At 42.1% G+C, this 20,025-nt stretch overlaps 1 protein-coding gene across 1 annotated transcript in view; it reads left to right on the forward strand.

Moving 5' to 3' along the window:
• The window catches only part of LOC139408921 (E3 ubiquitin-protein ligase UHRF2-like), a 40,941-nt gene extending 21,403 nt beyond the window's left edge, over positions 1-19,538 (forward strand). Inside the window, exons 4-16 of the mRNA XM_071153381.1 lie at positions 120-338; positions 627-736; positions 1,083-1,269; positions 2,068-2,191; positions 5,829-5,936; positions 6,273-6,377; positions 12,031-12,137; positions 12,390-12,552; positions 14,842-14,979; positions 15,394-15,610; positions 15,810-15,961; positions 16,883-16,981; positions 18,005-19,538. Coding sequence (XP_071009482.1) covers positions 120-338; positions 627-736; positions 1,083-1,269; positions 2,068-2,191; positions 5,829-5,936; positions 6,273-6,377; positions 12,031-12,137; positions 12,390-12,552; positions 14,842-14,979; positions 15,394-15,610; positions 15,810-15,961; positions 16,883-16,981; positions 18,005-18,151 — 1,876 coding nt within the window. The 3' untranslated portion in view covers positions 18,152-19,538. The remainder of the gene's footprint in view (positions 1-119; positions 339-626; positions 737-1,082; positions 1,270-2,067; positions 2,192-5,828; positions 5,937-6,272; positions 6,378-12,030; positions 12,138-12,389; positions 12,553-14,841; positions 14,980-15,393; positions 15,611-15,809; positions 15,962-16,882; positions 16,982-18,004) is intronic.
• The last annotated feature ends 487 nt before the right edge of the window (positions 19,539-20,025 follow it).

Raw genomic sequence — 20,025 nt, forward strand, 5'->3', positions numbered from 1 at the left:
GTTTTACACATCTGGATATCGTACTTTTATTACCAATTCATCAGGTGAAGTGTTTTGGTATTTAATCTAATGTTGATGTTTGTAATTAGGATGGTGGTGGTGTTCTCTCCTCTCCCTAGTTACCCTGAGAACGGCGTGGTGGAGATGTGCGGCGGTAACGTGAGGCCGCGGGCTCGGACTCTGCTCCGGTGGGACCAGCTCAGTGTAGGCCTTGTTGTCATGGTGAACTACAACATTGAGATCCCAGAGGAGAGGGGGTTCTGGTTCGACGCTGAGATTACTGCGCTCAATGAGATCTCCAGAACCAACAAGGAGGTCCGCGTCAAGATCCTACTGGGGTAGGAGACTAGAGCTGTGGTGTATAAACCCCGTGTATATAGAAGGTATATTTATGTCTACAGGTATTGTTGTGAAACTTCATATTCTGGTGTGAAGTGCAGAATCGGAGATGAGATCTGACATTGTAAAGGCAAAAGAAGAGGTTCATTTTACCAGTGTTTCATATAATCAGATGTAAAGGCTGTGGGTTACTTATTGGTTGTATTGTGAACCACGTAGGTCTGTAATGCAACGTAGATATTTCTGCTGACTGTTGTTGAGCGAGGACTGTTCTTTCTCCCCCCCAGGGGGCCAAGGGACGTCATCCCAGACTGTAAGCTGTTGTTTCTGGATGAGATATATCAGATTGAGAAGACTGGAGCACCCTCACTGTCTGCTGCAGATGGCCAGTTCAAACGTACGCTTCAATACTACAGTCTTCAGACCAGCCAGTCAGGGCTAGGATAGGGTTAAGGGGGTAATATTGAGAATTCACTCTGAATTGTTTTCGTCAAGTAGCCTCAATGATAAAATGGCCATTGCAAAATGGCACAATTTGCAATTTCACATGGTTTATTGCCATCAGTATGTGTGTTTTGGTTTGCGTGTGTGTGTGCATGGGTATTTGTTTTGTGTTTTTGTTTGCCTGTGTGTGCGGCAATTGTTTGCATATGTATTTGTGTGGGTGTGTGCACACTGGTGCATGTGTATGTTTTCACGGGTCTGTGTGTGTATGTACTCTACACATGCTGGGATTGATCCAGGGAAGAGCGGGCCCGAGTGTAAGCACTGCAAGGCGGACCCCGACTCTGAGTGCAGGTTTTGCTCGTGCTGTGTGTGCGGAGGGAAGCAGGACGCCCACATGCAGCTGCTGTGTGACGAATGTAACATGGCCTTCCACATCTACTGCCTCAACCCACCGCTCTCCACTATACCAGACGACGAGGACTGGTGAGCTTCGCTATGCACTCCCACCATTTGGGGGCGCTACACTCACTCACACATACTGTAGGCAGCATCCCAAATGTCACCCTATTCCCTATACAGTGCACTACTATGGGCCCTGGTCAAAAGTACAGTAGTGCTCTATGTAGGGAATAGGGTTGCATTTGGGATGTAGACAGAGACCGACCCATAGACCTGTGCACTAATGGCTGGTGGTGCATGTACAATATGTGGTCCATTGATTCTAATGATGAACAAACACGCATTGAGTGTTAGTCATTTCTGCATGTCAGTGATGACTGAGAAATGGCTTTAGCCATATGAATCTATGTATATGTGTGTGTGTGTGTGTGTGTGTGTATATATATTACATATATTGTATGTGTAAAATATATATATATATATATATATATATATATATATATATATATATTACACATACATAGATTATATATATATATATATATTACACATACATAGATTAATATATATATATATATATATATATATATATATATATATATAGATTAATATATAGATTAATATATATATATATATATATATTACACATACGTGCGTGTGTGTTTTTTATTTAGTGCCATATTTTTATGGTGGTTATCAAAGGTTTCAAAGTTCCAAGAGACAATGACACCAAAAGTATAGCACCAACAGTAGTTTATCTTCTGTCCATTAAACACAACACGCCCCCTATATTGACTCCCTATATTGATCATGCTCTGAGGGGGTAGTGCACCTACTCCTTTAAGTGACTGACTTTTGGCTCTTGCCTGTTTTACTTGGCAGGTACTGTCCCACCTGTAAGAATGACACTAGCGAGGTTGTGAAGGCTGGTGAGAAGCTGAAGGCCAGTAAGAAGAAAGCAAAGATGCCATCAGCCCATACAGAGAGTCAGAGGGACTGGGGCAAGGTGAGACAGACCGGGTCTATAATACTAACTACGCTAACCCCTTAGCCCCAACAGCGAGTCAGAGGGACTGGGGAAAGGTGACGGGCCGTGTCAGAAATCTGGCTTGCCTCCTACCTACTTCAACTGCATACTGTGTACTAATCAGAATACTATTTAGGAATTACTGTTTAGTAAAAAATGAACGCAGTAAGCAACAAATATCAACATACCGGGCTCATCCTACTGAGAATGGGTCATCTAATGTGCAATTGTGTTGATTCCTGCCGTTTGTTCATTTTGGTACAGCGTGTTCCCCTCAGCTGATTATCAGCTGTTGTCAAACACACTTTGGTCTTGAAAGACTATTCTATTTTTCTTTAGAAAGAGGAGATATCTTGTTACTGGAGCAAATATGTTAATGCCGCAACTCACGTTATGTGACACTCAGAAGGAGGACCCCCTTGGTTTTTGGCAGCTGAATGAGTGAGCGAGACACTCACCCACATGGGCAGGCAGACCGTCAACACTGTCATTGTCTAGCGCCTTGTGCTGCTAACAGAAGCCCAGGCTAGTTGAGTAAACTGAGCTTTCGGCCTGTCGAGTCACAATATTAGCAATACAAAGTAGATCTCTACAGGGAGTACCAGTACCGAGCCGATGTGCAGGGGTACGAGGTAATTGAGGTAGCTATGTACTACATATACAGTGCTTTCAGAAACTATTTATGCCCCTTGACTAATAATTGGATGTGTTACAGCCTGAATTGAACATTTATTAAATATTGTTTTCCTCACCCCATTTACACACAATACCCCATGATGACAAAGTGAAAACATGTTTTTATAATTTTTACAAAATGTATTGAAAATAAAATGCAGAAATATCTCATTCATACTTGCGCCAAACATAACACTTTGTTTTCAGGATATAAAGTCTATTTCTTTGCATTGTCTTTTTTGCAGTTTCACTTCACTTTTCACTCTGTCATTTAGGTTAGTATTGTGGAGTAAGTACAATGTTGTGATCCATCCTCAGTTTTCTCCTATCACAGCCATTAAACTCTAACTGTTTTTAAAGTCACCATTGGCCTCATGGTGAAATCCCTGAGTGGTTTCCTTCCTCTCTGGCAAGGACGCCTGCATCTTTGTAGTGACTGGGTGTATTGATACACCATCCAAAGTGTAATTAATAACTTCACCATGCTCTAAGGGATATTTAATGTCTGCTTTTTACCAATGGGTGCCCTTTGCGACGCATTGGAAATCTTCCCTGGTCTTTGTAGTTTGAAATTCACAGTTCAACTGAGGGACCTTACAATTATCTGTCTGTGTGGGGTACAGAGATGAGGTGGTCATTAAAAAAATGTTTTACTTTATTATTGCAAACAGAGTAAGTCCATGCAACTTATTATGTGACCTGTTAAGCAAATTGTTTTACTCCTGAACTTTAAGGTTTGCTATAACAAAGGGGTTGAATACTTTTTGAATCAAGACATTTCAGCTTTTCATTTTTAATTCATTTGTAAAAATGTCTAAAAACATAATTCCACATTATGGGGTATTGTGTGTAGGCCAACGCACTGTAGGTAGGTGTAAAGTGACTAGGCAACAGGATAGATAATAGACAGTAGCAGCAGTGTATGTGGTGAGTGTCAAAGTGTGTGTGTGGCATCAGTATGCATGTTTGTGTGTGTGTGTGGGCATATGTAGTGTTTGTGTGTTGCGGTGTCAATGTAAGCATGTATGAGTGTGTGGATAGAGTCGGTGCAAGAGTTTGTGTAAAAAAAGGTTCAATGCAGGTAGTCCGGGTTGCTATTTTATTAGCTATTTAGCAGTCTTGTTTAAAAGTCTTATGGCTTGGGGGCAGAAGCTGTTCAGGGTCCTCCTGTTGGTTCCAGACTATAAATGTTGGGCCTTCCTCTGACACCGCCTGGTATAGAGGTCCTGGAGGGCAGGGAGCTCGGCCCGAGCAATGTACTGGACCGTACGCGCTACCCTCTGTAGCGCCTTGCTGTCGAATGCCAATCAGGTGTCATACTAAGTGGTGATGCAGCCAATCAAGATGCTCTCGGTGGTGTAGCTGTAGAACTTTTCAGCCTCCTGAGGGGGAAGAGGCATTGTCGTTCCTTTGAAGCTCTTGACCCGCTCTACTACTGCCTAGTCGATGTGAATGAGGGCGTGCTCGGCCCTCTGTTTCCTGTAGTCCACGGTCAGCTCTTTTGTTTTACTGATGTTGAGGGAGAGGTTATTGTCCTGGCACCACACTGCCAGGTCTGAGACCTCCCTATAGGCTGTGTCATTGTCATCAGTGATTAGGCCTACCACCGTCGTGTTGTTTGCAAACTTTTTATTATGGTGTTGGAGTCATGGGTGAACAGGGAGTGCAGGAGGGGACTAAGCACGTACCCGTGAGGGGCCTCTGTCTTGAGGGTCAGTGTGGCGGATGAATTGTTGCATACTCTCACAACCTGGGTTACTCCTTTAATTACTTCACTTTTGTTTAGAGTTGACTTTGCCCTAGGCTTTGAACAGGGCATCTGGCTCACGTTTGGGAAGCAGCCCAAAACGAATTCAGTCAACTTTTACCCCACGCAAAACACGCCTGCCTGGGCTGTATTCATTGAATCTCCTCACTAAGTTCTCCTAAAGGAGTGCATTGGCAGGTAGCAGTAGTGACCAAATGGGAAGAAAACAGACTGAGACAGGGAGGGACTACCTGGACTTGTCCAATAAGAACCACTCAATTTCGTTTTCCATTGCAAAATGTTTTGTGACATTGTACCCTACAAATTAGGGTTGCAAAATTACACAAACTTTCAATAAATTCCCTGGTTTTCCTGAAATCCTGGTTGGAGCATTCCTGCTTATTTCCTCCTGATTCTAGGAATCCTCTAACTGGGATTTCGGGAAAATCAGTGAATTTATTGAAAGTTCCCCGAAATGTGCAACCCTAGCCCTACTGAACAAAACCCTCTACTTTTTATTCCGTTTCCTTCCGTTTGGTGCCCACTGAACATGGCCCAGGCCCACAGTGAGGCCTTTATGCTCTGACTAAGCTGTGTGTAATTCTTTGTTGGCGCTCTCCTCTCAAGCTGTGAGGCGACGCTAACAATGCCATTTAAAATGACTCAGCAGAGTGAAGTTCTTTTCCTGGAACCAAACTTGCGGAAAAATAACCCCATTGTTTCCCAGTATACAACATTAATGCTTCCCAAATGACACCCTATTGCCTATTTAGTGCACTAATTTTAACAAGGGTCCATAGGGCTCTGGTCAAAAGTAGCGCGCCATTTAGAACGCATCCCGTGTTAATTGAAAACAGCCTATTCTGTACATTTTAACATCTATATACATGAAAGTGCTAGAGGTTTTGTTTTTCTCATTTATTTGTCTTATCATTTGGAAATGTTATGAGATAAGAAAGACTGAAGAATGAATCAAATTGTCCAATGCTTTAACAAGAAACATTTCCAGCCCTTGAAAATTTATTATTGTTATATATACAGAACCATTCAGGTCTGATTACGCTATTATGGTAACTAAAGCTTCTACTAGTAAGCCCTTTGTTTATGTAATGTGTGTGGTCCAGCGTGGGAATACATGCTAGCTAAAACATGCATGAATAGGTCCTTTGCTTGAATGCCATGCTCCTGTTTCAGGGTATGGCCTGTGTGGGGCGCACTAAGGAATGTACCATCGTCCCCTCCAATCACTACGGGCCCGTACCTGGTGTTCCCGTGGGAACAACATGGAAGTTCCGTGTTCAGGTGAGCCAATGGCAACACGATTTCGTACCATGGGTCACACCGGTAGGGTGATACATGTTGGATGATTCCTCACAGAGAACAGAGAGAATGTTTCGAACAATATGTTATATTTTCAAATCATGGCGATGTTGAATCCGAAAGGATTGTTACTTTAAGTGAACTTTATTGGCTTATAGTGATATCTGATATTCTGACACGGATTTGTTTACATAGCCTGTATCGCACGTTCCTTCCCTCTTTCTCTATCCCTCCCATATCTCACATCACCCATCCTGACTCTCCCCCACTCCTGTTCATTCTCCCTATCTATATTCTCCTCCCTTCCTGTGTTCCAAGGTGAGTGAAGCTGGAGTGCACAGGCCCCACGTGGGAGGTATCCACGGCCGCAGTAACGATGGCTCCTATTCGCTGGTGCTGGCCGGAGGCTTCGAGGACGAAGTGGTGGGTTTCTTTTTTATTTTCATTTCTGCGGTTCTTGTGTTTGAACTAAGCAATCTAGGAGCGTGGGAGCGGTCTCTTTCCCTCTGTTTTCCCTCTCTATTCTCACTTCCTCTAATGTCCCATGCTGTTTGTTCTTGCTCTGTCTTGTCTTTAGCATGGGAGGAGGGTAGGATGGAGGGAGGATGGTAATCTGTCTACCCATCCATCTGGTCCTCACACAGATGTTGTCTGCCTCTTTCTCCCACCCCCGCTCTCTTTCTCTCCCTTTAACATGTTTGACTTTCTTAAAGGATGTACATCCTTTTAAGAATACAGCATAGCTCTGGAGAGTGCATTTAAACCACTATGATGAATGTTTAACTGGGATTCGTCTGGAGGATGGATTTTGATGGTCTTTGAACATATTTTCAATGGATTTTGATGGTCTTTGAACATATTTTCAATGGATTTTGATGGTCTTTGAACATATTTTCAATGGATTTTGATGGTCTTTGAACATATTTTCAATGGATTTTGATGGTCTTTGAACATATATTTTCAATGGATTTTGCAAAAGTGTTCATACCCATACTTAGCCAGTTATAATTGTAATGGCTTAGCAGATAAGAAAAGACAATCAGTATTTACCTGGCTAAAAGAGAAGGAACGTAATAGCTATTGTTTACAGGAAACTCATTCAACAATTTTAGATGATGTTCTGTGGAAGAAGGACTGGGGGGGGGGGGGGGGGGGGGGGGGATATACTTTTACCATGGGCAAAGTAACTCAAAAGGGGTGATATTAATTAACAATAATTCTGATCTGAATGTGCAAATTGTCCAAACATATCCTGAAGGTAGATGGATTATTTTTAAATATGTTATTGGCCCATAAACAGATTTGGCTCATTAATTGATAAGGTTCAAATAATGATGATTCACGCTTCTTTAAAAATATATATAATAATTGATCTTGCCTACAAGCAATACAAAACTCTATTATTATGGTGGGAGATTATAATACGGTTTTAAATACCTCAATGGACCGTAATGGAAATCGCACTACAAACTATCACCCTAATTCATATAAGGAAATGACAAATGTCATGGATATATTGGAACTAGTATGTGTGTGATATATATGTGTGTGTGTGTGTGTATCTATCCTGACCTAGAGAGTTTTGCATGGCAGAGGCTCAATGAAGCTAGTCGCCTGGACTACTTTCTTATGTCATTCTCGCTGGCACCAAAAGTTTAAAAAGTGTTGATAGGGGACAGAATGCCATCAAATAATTGGCCTATCCATTATCCTTTAGAGAATTTCCATGTTGGTGAGGATATTGGACATTTCATCAAAGCCTATTGGATGACAACTTGTTTTAACCAGGACAGAATCATTTATAACAGCCTTTTTCCAACATAATATAGGTAGAGCAGATCCCCTTATTGTATGGGACACTTTTTGTAAATGTGCCTTTAGAGGCCATACAATTCAATACTCATCTTTAAAACAATAGCAATTTAGGTCAAAAGAATGAATATTAGCAAAGGAAATAGAGGGACTAACAGTACAGAGAGTTGTCAATAAAAACTGTACCATAGAGGCACAGAATACATTAGAGGCAAGACTATAAAAGAAGAGGAGGAACTTATACAAGAAAGATCAAGTGTACAGTAATATATTATAAAAAATAAAGCGTACTGGATGGAATATGGGGAAAACAACACAGAAATGCTACCAAAAATAATTTACTGGAACTTGTTACAAATGACGTAGTCACCCATGATTCACCAAACTATATTTAGAAAGAGGAAGCAAAGTACTTTAAGCAGATGTTTTCGTTTCAGTCTCCATTAACCAAAGTTAATTGTATTATTCTATTAATAATGTAAAATTAACATCTGTACAGAAAGACTCACGTGAAGGCCAAATTACAGAGGAGGAACTTCTTGATGCAATTAAAGCCTTTAAGTCTGGGAAAACTCCAGAGCTGGATGGCATACCAGTTGATGTGTGCCAAACCTTTTTTGATGTACTCCGAGGACAATTATTAGCATTATTTAACCACTTCGATAAAAATGATAGATTATCAGATACTCAACAGGGTCTGATTTCATTATTACTGAAACAGGACCCAAGTGGTAAATACAAAGATCCAACCAATTTAAGAAATTAGAGGGCCCTTACACTTTAGTATTGTGATGCAAAAATGCTAGCAAAGTGCGTAGAATTAAAAAAGTATTGTCGGATATTATTAATCTTGATCAGACAGGTTTTTTACATGGACGATACATTGGAGATAATATAAGACAAGTACTGTGAACATTAGAGCACTATGAAAAAAAATCTGGGAAACCAGGCCTGGTATTCATAGCTGACTTTTGATAAAGTACGGCTGGGATTTAATATAAATGCCATGAATATTTACATTTTGGAGAATGTCTTATACAGTGGGTTAGAGTTATGTCTAGTAACTAGGACTGTTGCGGTGACCATATTACTGCCACACCGGCGGTCACGAGTCATGATGGCAGTCAAATTCCACATGACTGTTTAATCATGGTAATTAGGCTTCTCCAAGCTCTGATGCTGCTGATGGTCATTAGTAGCCTACCAAACTAGTTAACTGCCTGGTACTCAGCACTCCATTGTCCCTCTAATCACTCTGACATCAATGCAAATGTATTCGAAAATCTAATCAAAGACGACATGAGAGCCCATGAGCTCATGTTGCGCAACATTGCTATACAATTGCACGAGAAAACAGGGTGATGGCCTCTACTAAAAAGAGGAGGATCCCATCAGCTTTGTATAGACTAGGCCTACTATATTTATTTCTCAACTTTCCTAATATTAAACACATTGTTTATCACAACTAAGTGTCAAATAACGTTTTAAAATTAAGCACATTAATCTGCTTTTACAAGGGGTTTAGAGCCCAAATGGCATTCATAAGCAGCGCGTGAGTTTCAAGTTTGGGGAAGGTCATTTTCACCAAAAAAATGCACCTTTTATAATAAATGCATTACATGCGTAATTACATTTGTGTTCACTTTTGATAATGGTGTCAACACACAATACCCCATAACAACAAAGCGAAAACAGGTTTTTAGACTTTTGCAAATTTATTAAATAAAAACTGAAATACCTTATTCACTTAAGTATTCAGACCCATTGATTTGAGACTCAAAATTGAGCTCTGGTGCATCCTGTTTCCACTGATCATTTTTGAGATGTTTCTTCAACTTGATTGGAGTCCACCTGTGGTAAATTAAATTGATTGGACATGATTTGGAAAGGCACACACCTGTCTATATAAGGTCCCACAGTTGACAGTGCATGTCAGTGCAAAAACCAAGCCATCAAGGTCGAAGGAGTTGTCCGTAGAGGTTCGAGACGGACGCGATGGTCACTCTGACAGAGCTCTAGAGTTCCTCTGTGGAGCTGGGACAACCTTCCAGAACCCAATGGTCACTCTGACAGATGGAGAACCTTTCAGAAGGACAACCATCTCTGCAGCACTCCACCAATCAGACCTTTATGGTAGAGTGGCCAGACGGATGCCACACCTCAGTAAAAGGCACATGACAGCCCTTGAGTGGCCCAGCCAGAGCCCGGACTTGAACCTGATTGGACATCTCTGGAAAGACCTGAAAATAGCTGTGCAGCAATGCTCCCCATCCAACCTGACAGAGCTTGAGAGGATCTGGAGAGAAGAATGGGAGAAACTACCCAAATGTAGGTGTGCCAAGGTTGTAGCGTCATTTCCAAGAAGACTCGATGCTGTAATCACTGACAAAGGTGCTTCAACAAAGTACTGAGTAAAGGGTCTGAATTCTTATGTAAATGTGATATTTCTGTTTTTTTATTTTTTATAAATTATTTTAGAATAAAGCTGTAACGTAACAAAATGTGAAAAAGGTCAAGGGGTATGAAGGCACTGTGTTCACATTCTATTTATAAAAAGTGGGATGAAAATGGATTTAATTGTGAAATTGGAAGATTATAATTTTTTCATTAATAGAAATTAAATAAATAAAATATAGTTGTTGGTGAAGCATTCCGCTCCCTGAGTCAATACATGTTATAAACCCCTTTTGGCAGTGATTACAGCTGTGAGTCTTCTTGGGTAAGTCTCTAAGAGCTTTACACACCTGGATTGTGCAATATTAGCCCATTATTCCTTTCATAATTCTTCAAGTTTGGTCAAGATGTTGGGGATCATGGCTAGACAGTAATTTTCAAATCTTGCCATAGATTATTAAGCAGATTTACATTGACACTGTAACTTGGCCACTCAGGAACAAGCAGCTCCAGTGTAGATTTGGCCTTGTGTTGTAGGTTATTGTCCTGATGAAAGTTAAATTACTCCAAGGTTTTCCTCTATTATTTTGCCTGTGCTTAGCTCCATCCTGTATCTTTTTATCCTGAAAAACTCTCTAGTCCATGCTGATGACAAGCATACCCATAACATGATGCAGCCACTACCATTTTTGAAAATAAGGAGGCAGTTACTCAGTGATGTTGTGTTGGATTTGCCCAAAACATGAGGCTTTGCATTTAGGCCAGTGTATTCCTTTGGCAGTTTTTGTTTTTCAGAATTACTTTAGTACTATACAAGGCTCATGTTTTGGAATATTCTGTATATTTGTATTCTTCTTTTCACTTTGTCATTTATGTAATTATTGTGGAGTCCCTACAATGTTGTTGATCTGTCCTCAGTTTTCTCCCATCACAGCCATTGAACTCCGTAGCTGTTTTAAAATCACCAATAGTCTCATGGGAACATCCCTGAGCAGTTTCATTCCTGTCTTTTAAAAATGTTTTAATTTAACCTTTTATTTAACTAGGCAAGTCCGTTAAGAACAAATTCTTATTTACAATGACGGCCTACCCCGGCCAAACCCTAACGACTCTTGGCCAATTGTGTGCCACCCTATGGGACTCCCGATCATGGCCGGTTGTGATACAGCCTGGACTCAAACCAGGGTCTGTAGTGACGCCTCTAGCACTGAGATGCAGTGGCTTAGACTGCTGTGCCACTCTGGAGCCCTATCCTGCTGCTCAGTTTAGAAGGATGACTGTATTTTTGATGTGTCTAGGTGGTTCAATACATAAACCACAGCATAATTATTCACTTGACCATGCTTAGAGATATTCATTGTCTGATTTGTTATTGCTACCCATCTACCAATCACTGTCCTTCTTTGAGGCTTTCAAAAAGCTCCCTGGTCTTTGTAGTTCAATCATGTGAACCCCTATTATTTCACACAGTAAGTCCATGTAGTTTACATTATTATTTGATTTGTTAAGCCAAATTTTACTCCTGAACTAATTTAGGCTTGCCTAAACAAAGGGGCTGAATACTTATGTACATAACTAATTAGATAATAGTTATCACATTTTAATTCATCTTTAAAAAAGTTAGAATTTTTCTTCCACTTTGACATTAGAGTAGATTGTTGACCACTTTGCAACACAATAAAATATGAAGATATCCAAGGGTTATGAATACTTTTGCAAGGCACTGTATGTTGACTTAAATGTGAGTCTCAGGCTGAGATTTCATACTTGTGACTTAGTCATCTAAAGAAAATGCAAGATTAGTCCAGCGTGTGTGTGTGTGTGTGTGTGTGTGTGTGTCTCCTTTTAACCCTCTGACCTCTGCTGTCAGGACAGGGGAGATGAGTTCACCTACACGGGCAGCGGGGGTCGCGACCTTTCAGGGAACAAACGCATCGGGGAGCATTCCTTTGACCAGACCCTAACCCACTATAACAGGTACAGTAAACAAACAAACACACAAAGTACCACCTGTCCTGTTTCTCTCCCTGGTTTCAACCAAGACGGCAGGCTTCATAGTGTACTTTAAAAAAAAATTTTTTACTCAAGTCAATGTAAAACCGTTGAAACCCAGTGTTCATCAACCTGTCCCTGGAGACGCAAAGGCCGCTGAATCAAATGTGTTAGTGCTGAACTAGAATGAAAGCTAGCTCCCTTCATCACATGACCCTTTGACCCTTGCTCTCTCAGGGCCCTGGCGCTGAACTGTGACGCCCCCATCAACGACAAGGACGGGGCGGAGTCCAGGAACTGGCGTGCGGGAAAGCCAGTGCGGGTGGTGCGGAGCTCCAAGGGACGACGCATCAGCAAGTACGCCCCGGAGGAGGGCAACCGCTACGATGGCATCTACAAGGTGCATTAGCTAGGGGACTAACTTCTGTCATATGAAATTGCAATGCATGCAGTTGAAGCCGGAGGTTTACATACACTTAGGTTGGTTGTCATTAAAACTAGTTTTTCAACCACTCCACCAATTTCTTGTTAACAAACTATGGTTTTGGCAAGTCGGTTAGGACATCTACTTTGTGTATGACACAAGTAATTTTTCCAACAATTGTTTACAGATTATTTCACTTGTAATTCACTGTATCACAATTCCAGTGGGCCAGAAGTTTACATACACTAAGTTGACTGTGCCTTTAAACAGCTTGGAAAATTCCAGAAAAAAATGTCATGGCTTTAGAAGCTTCTGATAGGCTAATTGACATCATTTGAGTCAATTTGCGGTGTACCTGTGGATGTATTTCATGGCCTACCTTCAAACTCAGTGCCTGTTTGCTTGACATCATGGGATAATCTAAAGAAATCAGCCAAGACCTCAGAAAAAAGATTGTAGACCTCCACAAGTCTGGTTCATCCTTGGGAGCAATTTCCAAACGCCTGAAGGTACCACGTTAATCTGTACAAACAATAATACGAAAGTATAAACACCATGGGACCACGTAGTCGTCATACTGCTCGGGAAGGACACGCATTCTGTCTCCTAGAGATGAACGTACTTTGATGCTAAAAGTGCAAATCAATCCCAGAACAACAGCAAAGGACCTTGTTAAGATGCTGGAGGAAACAGGTACAAAAGTATCTATATCCACAGTAAAATGAGTCCTATATCGACATAACCTGAAAGGCTACTCAGCAAGAAAGAAGCCACTGCTCCAAAACCACCATAAAAAAGCCAGACTACGGTTTGTAACTGCACATGGGGACTAAGATTGTACTTTTTGGAGAAATGCCCTCTGGTCTGATGAAACAATAGAACTGTTTGGCCATATGACCATTGTTATGTTTGGAGGAAAAAGGGAGGAGGCTTACAAGCCGAAGAACACCATCCCAACCGTGATGCACGGGGTGGCAGCATCATGTTGTGGGGGTGCTTTGCTGCAGGAGGGACTGGTGCACTTCACAAAATAGATGGCGTCATGAGGGAGGAAAATTATGTGGATATATTGAAGCAACATCTCAAAACATCAGTCAAGTTAAAGCTTGGTCACAAATGGGTCTTCCAAATGGACAATGACCCCAAGCGTATTTCCAAAGTGGTAAAATGGCCCAAGGAAAACAAAGTCAAGGTATTGGAGTGGCCATCACAAAGCCCTGACCTCAATCCTATAGAAATTTGTGGGCAGAACTGAAAAAGCGTGGGTGAGCAAGGAGGCCTACAAACCTGACTCAGTTACACCAGCTCTATCAGGAGGAATGGGCCAAAATTCACCCAACTTATTGTGGGAAGCTTGTGGAGGGCTACCTGAAATGTTTGACCCAAGTTAAACAATTTAAAGGCAATGCTACCAAATACTAATTGAGTGTATGCGAACTTCTGACCCACTGGGAATGTGATGAATCTTTCTCTACTATTATTCTGACATTTCACATTCTTAAAATAAAGTGGTTATTCTAACTGACCTGAGACAGGGAATTGTTACTAGGGTTAAATGTCAGGAATTGTGAAAAACTTAATTTAAATGTGTTAGGCAAAGGTGTATGTAAACTTCTGACTTCAACTGTACTTCAATGCAATAGTATTTTGTTTGTATTGCCATATTGGTTGATACTTAGAAGGCATGCCCATTATGTTGCTTTATACTAAGTTGTATGCTGGAGTGTGGATATTGGAATTGAGCCCTGGTGGCTCCTTGCCTGTCACTCAACCTCACCATTTTAGATCCTTTATGCGTTTACCTCTCTCCTAGTCCCTTGTGACAAACTGTCAACAGCCGTTTGGGTTGTGAAATCAGAAATCCATTACAAATGTAATAGAAAATGGCATCAAAATAAATCAGATGAAGATATTGTTGGGCCTGGTCCTCATTATGAGTCATACTTTTTGAACACATCTTGATTTCTCCAGATGGGCCATTACGGTAAACACAACACGCATGGTTTCAGGGCTGTCGCTAACAAGACAAGATTAGGAAATATTTAATCTGCTCTTTTTGCCATCCCTTTTTTGAAAGAGGAATTTTCAAAGCAATATTATTTTTAGTGCTATCCCTGTCTTACTATAAACTCCTGTTCAGTTATATCTTCACTGAATATTGCTGCTGTGTATGTGCCCATAGAAGTAGAATTTCTAGAACCAACATTCCCATTCAACTCTGTGTTCCGTGGAGCAGCAGTAATTATTTTTCTGTGTATGTCTCAGGTGGTGAAGTACTGGCCGGAGATAGGGAAGTGTGGTTTCCTGGTGTGGCGGTACCTGTTGCGGAGGGATGACCTGGAGCCTGCTCCCTGGACACCTGAGGGCCTAGAGCGCATCCAGAAACTGGGCCTAGCTGTGCAGGTAAGTGAGGGTCTTCTGTCCACCTGCATTTGTTTTTATAGGACATTATGATAGTATGAGAAGGACAGGCTTTTGGTTATGACTGCTGTTTCAGTGGCTAACTCTCTTTTATGTCTTAATTTCTCAAATTAAAAGTGCAATATTCTGAAATCGCTCCACCATTTCCTTGTTGGAAAAATGGGAGTAGTTTGCCTAATTTCAGTTTTATTGACAACACAAGCACTAATCATTGTACCATCTAAACCGCTGTGAAATAGTATATTTTCAGTAACCACAAATATTGTATTGATCCTTTGTCCTTTGTTTGTTAAAGACAGTTGATGTTTTTATCTGACGGCCTTGACTGTCTCGGAGTGCCCCTACTACAGTATCCGCTGTGTTTTCGTACGACTCTGTGTCTCTTTGCCTCCACAGTATCCTCCAGGCTACGTGGAGGCCATGGCCAACAAGACCAAGAAGGAGGCTAACGCTCGACCAGGGTGCACTAGGAGCAAGAAGCAACCTGGACGGGGACGGCCACGGCTACACCCCCTGGAGAAGAAGGTGAAGGAGGATGAGAAGAAGCCTATGGAGGGTACAGAACAGCCACAGAGCAACGGCAGTCAGAAGACACCCAAGGACAAGGAGACAGGTACCTGTTGAAACACAGCTAGGAATATAAGCCAGAGACAGAAGCAATGTGTTTTTTTTTAGCTTTGTGTGTACAGTATACTGTATATCTTGTGCACTGCTATGTGCAATTGTTATGACGAAAATGTTACCCCATCTTTGAATAGAATCGATATGTGTACATGCATCCATAAACAACGTGTGTTGGTGTGCTTTGTCAGAGGTGTGTAAGGAGTCGGCGGAGCCCCGAGCCAAGCGTCTGAAGATGGAGGAGGCGTTCCAGCTGACAGAGCAGCAGCAGAGCCTCATCAAGGAGGACCAACCCAACAAGAAGAACTGGGACGAGGCCATGGGACACCTCAAGGAGGGGCCGGTATGTATACACCACCACCCTACCTCAGTCACCTCACGAACTACCTCACCTCACTGACCACTAGATTAACTACAACTATACTGAACAAAAATATAAACGCACATGTAAAGTGTTGGTCCCATTTTTTTATGAACTGAAATAAAAATCCCAGAAATGTTCCATATGCACAAAAAGCGTATTTCTCTCAAATTTTCTGCACAAATTTGTGTATATCCCTGTTAGTGAGTATTTCTCCTTTGCCAAGATAATCCATCCACCTGAAAGGTGTGGCATATCAAGAACCGCAGACCACGTGCAACCACACCAGCCCAGGACCTCCACATCCAGCTTATTCACCTGCGGGGTCATCTGGGGAGGGGGAAGGGGGGTTCTGAGGATAATTTATGTCTGTAAAAAAAAACTTTTGTGGGGAAAAACGAATTCTGATTGGCTGGTCTTGGCTCCCCAGTGGGTGAACTTGGCTCCCCAGTGGGTGAACTTGGCTCCCCAGTGGGTGAACCTGGCTCCCCAGTGGGTGAACCTGGCTCCCCAGTGGGTGAACCTGGCTCCCCAGTGGGTGAACCTGGCTCCCCAGTGGGTGAACCTGGCTCCCCAGTGGGTGAACCTGGCTCCCCAGTGGGTGGGCCCCTGCCCAGTCATGTGAAATCCATAGATTAGGGCTTAGTGAATGTATTTTAATTGACTGATTTCCTTCTACACAATACTGCCTCACAATGTAGTCTCCTGACTTACTACTTCTAAACAATAGCTGAACCAACACAAGTGTCTCAGCTAGCTACACAACCTACCTACAAGGACTTGTATGCACTTATTTTAAATGAAATGAAGCAGATGATCCATGGCTAACTAAGATGTGTGATGCTGCTGTTACTATTGTGACAGCTGAGCCTTTAATTCCTGTGTTCCTGTCTTTCTCTGTAGAACTTCCTGAGGAAGGTGGAACAGACCTTCATGTGTGTCTGCTGCCAAGAGCTGGCCTACCAACCGGTCACCACTGTCTGCGCTCACAGCGTCTGCAAGGTGTGTAACGTGTGTGTGTGCACTGGCATCCGTTGTAATGATTTGTTTGCGGGACTATAATTGATGACTAATTGTGGTGTAGTAATGGAAATGATAAACAAAAGTTGAAAAAGTATGGGGACATGACAAAAAAGGAAACAAGATATTAGATGCATTGAAACAACAAAGGTCTAAGAAGGGATCTTTGAGGAACACCACAAGACATCATAACCTTATTAAGTATGAAACACACCAAGCATGTCACTGCCGATAGGTACTTATCACAGGGGGAAGCCGTTCCTTTTCTTGCTAGACTGAAAGCGGTACCTGCTGCGTGACGAACAGACCGCAATGCTCGTCAGTGACCAACAATTTGACTTTGAGCCAGTCAGAGAGCACAAACCCCCATGTGGAGGAGACAAAAAAATAATTAAAATGTCATTCTCACCGTACATTCCTGGATGAAACAGTTACACTTCATATGCACTGTAGGCTATGGGATGGTAGCTAGCTACGTGCACAGACGCAATGCACACAACACCAAATACTTCCTTAGCTTGCTAACTAGCTATGTTGTGTTAGCTAGCGAATATGCTAACGCTAGCTAAACATTTGGCTATGGGCTGGCACTGGCCGTTTAGGATTATGGAAAGTGAATTAAATTGTTTATTCGTCATCTTGCTAGGTAGTTATCTAGCTGTGGCCATATGGCTATTATCAACAAGGGTCTTCTACAACTTAGCAAGATGGCTTTGAATCTAAACCAAAAGCAATACGCACAGATATGCATTGCCAAACATAGCTACTGTCACCTTCTGGTTTGGAGTATTTTAATAACAAGGATGAGTGGCTGACGACTTCCAAGGTGTTTGCTGTGTGAAAACAAAAGAGATTGACTGCCGACACTGTTCAGAGGTGCTAAATACTGTCGGCAGGCGAACATTTGACAATCCTACCACTGTGTCTGAGCTTTTAGATACCTATGCTGTTTCTGTGATCTGTGGCATTCTCACTCTTGTCTCTCACTCTCTCCCTCCGCCCCAGACCTGTTTGTTGCGGTCTTTCCGAGCGGAAGTGTACACCTGCCCTGCATGTCGCCACGACCTGGGGAAAGATTACATCATGGTCCTCAACAAGACTCTACAGCTGCTGTTGGACCAGTTCTTTCCTGGCTACAGCAAGGGCCGATGAGGCCACACACTACATGTACACGGCGACACACACATACACACACATAGATACACACATTTGCACTTACACAAGTAGTTACACAAATAACATACCGATGATTCACACATACAAAACCTACGTATAGACATACATTGGTAAACACATACATGCCACCTGTTGAACTTGGACTGTCCCCATTTAACTTCACCAGCCTGAAATCATCCATGCTTCAGAAGACCTCTCCTGAGCACCACCTAACCCTGCCATGGATTCCCTTCCTGGGTACCACCACCCCTTAACCCCCCAAAGGGTTCCCTTCTTCCCAAGCCTTCCACGTCCCCAGTCCGCAGATAGTTAGGAGTTCATCACCTGTCCATGTGAGGAACAGCCAGCGAGGATGCTAATGCTAACCATAGCCATGTAGAGAATATATGGCTGTAACGCTACGTAGCCTCCAGGGGGAAGGTGCCTGAAGTCAGCACCTATAGGGGTCAGGGGTTTGGGGTCACAACCTAGGGAAGCGGGATGGTGGGAAATGTAGTGTACAATGTTTTTTTTTTTTTTTGTGTTACTGGTCCATTTGAATTTCAGCCTGTTCCTCCCTTCTTCTCTCTGATCTCTGTTCCTTTTTTGTTTGTTCTCGTGGTGATGTCCTTTTCGTTCAAAGAATTCAGGATTTTTTAAAGACATGCAAATGCAAAATGTTTTAAATTATGCTATGGTCTCTAAAGCAGCAAACTGTGATGTGCATTCCTTCCTACTGCTCAAGGCGCAAATATACAGAACAGAAAATAATTTTTCTCTCTTCTGTATCGACTCGCAAGCTAATAGTTTCCTTCTCCTCTGTGGGCTTTGCTTCGTCCCCACCGTCCCTAGGGTTGCAAGATTCCGGTAACTGCCCGACATTCCAGGTTTTCCAGAAATCCCAGTTGAAAGATTTGTGGAATCAGGAGGGAGAAAGCAGGAAATCCAGGAATCCTTCAACTGAGATTTTTGGAAAAGTTGTAAGAATTTTGGGAACATTTGCAATCTTACCTGCCCCCAGTCGTGTACTCTACCTACCACTGCCGTGGACTACAGTAACTGTCTAGTCGTCAAGTGGACGCTTCGCTTCAGCTTTAGTGTTGTGCTCTGTTTTTTTTGCGCTTATTGAAGAAAAAAAGATGTTGAAAATAAAAAAAGTAATGTCTAGAATTTCCTATCATGCTACTACAACATATGGCATTTTTCTATCATTTTAGTTGCCTATTCTATTTTAGTCATTAGTTATTATTTTATGTGGCAACCTTTACCTGCTGCTGTCAGCCTGATTGAAGAGTTTCATTGCTTCATATTGTGATCTGAAATTTTATACATGGTATAATAATACTTGATATGCACCTATTAAATATTTTGATTCCAGAAAAAACGACTTTCTGTTCAGTTGTCTTCCAGCCCAAACTGGGCTTCTGCAGGCCTCAGCGGAAACATTGGGTTCTGGCTGCCATTCATGCCAAGAGGATATATCTTCCCCTCTGCTCCCATCACTCTACCTCATATTCAGATTCCACCTAGTTTCTGCTATATTGCTGTTACATAGTGCTATAACATCTGTGAAGAACTGGAGAAACTGGCCTGCGTTTACACAGGCGGCCTAATTCTGATCTTCTGCCACTAATTGGTCTTTTGACCAATCCGATCAGATCCTTTGCCAATAATCAGAATTGGACTGCCTGTGTAAAGGCAGTTTATCTATATATAGGTTAGTCTGAGATTGAGAATGTTAATGCGTAGAGGCCCCATGTATAGGTAGGTACCTATTACCTACTCGACAACTCAGCTGATCAGTGTAGGGTGCTTCCAGGCGCTGTGCTATGGCCTGGTTACTATACGAAAAAGTTTCTACGGTGAAGTGT

The sequence above is a fragment of the Oncorhynchus clarkii genome, chromosome 5 (genome assembly GCF_045791955.1).
Source record: "Oncorhynchus clarkii lewisi isolate Uvic-CL-2024 chromosome 5, UVic_Ocla_1.0, whole genome shotgun sequence".
Lineage (NCBI taxonomy): Eukaryota > Metazoa > Chordata > Actinopteri > Salmoniformes > Salmonidae > Oncorhynchus > Oncorhynchus clarkii.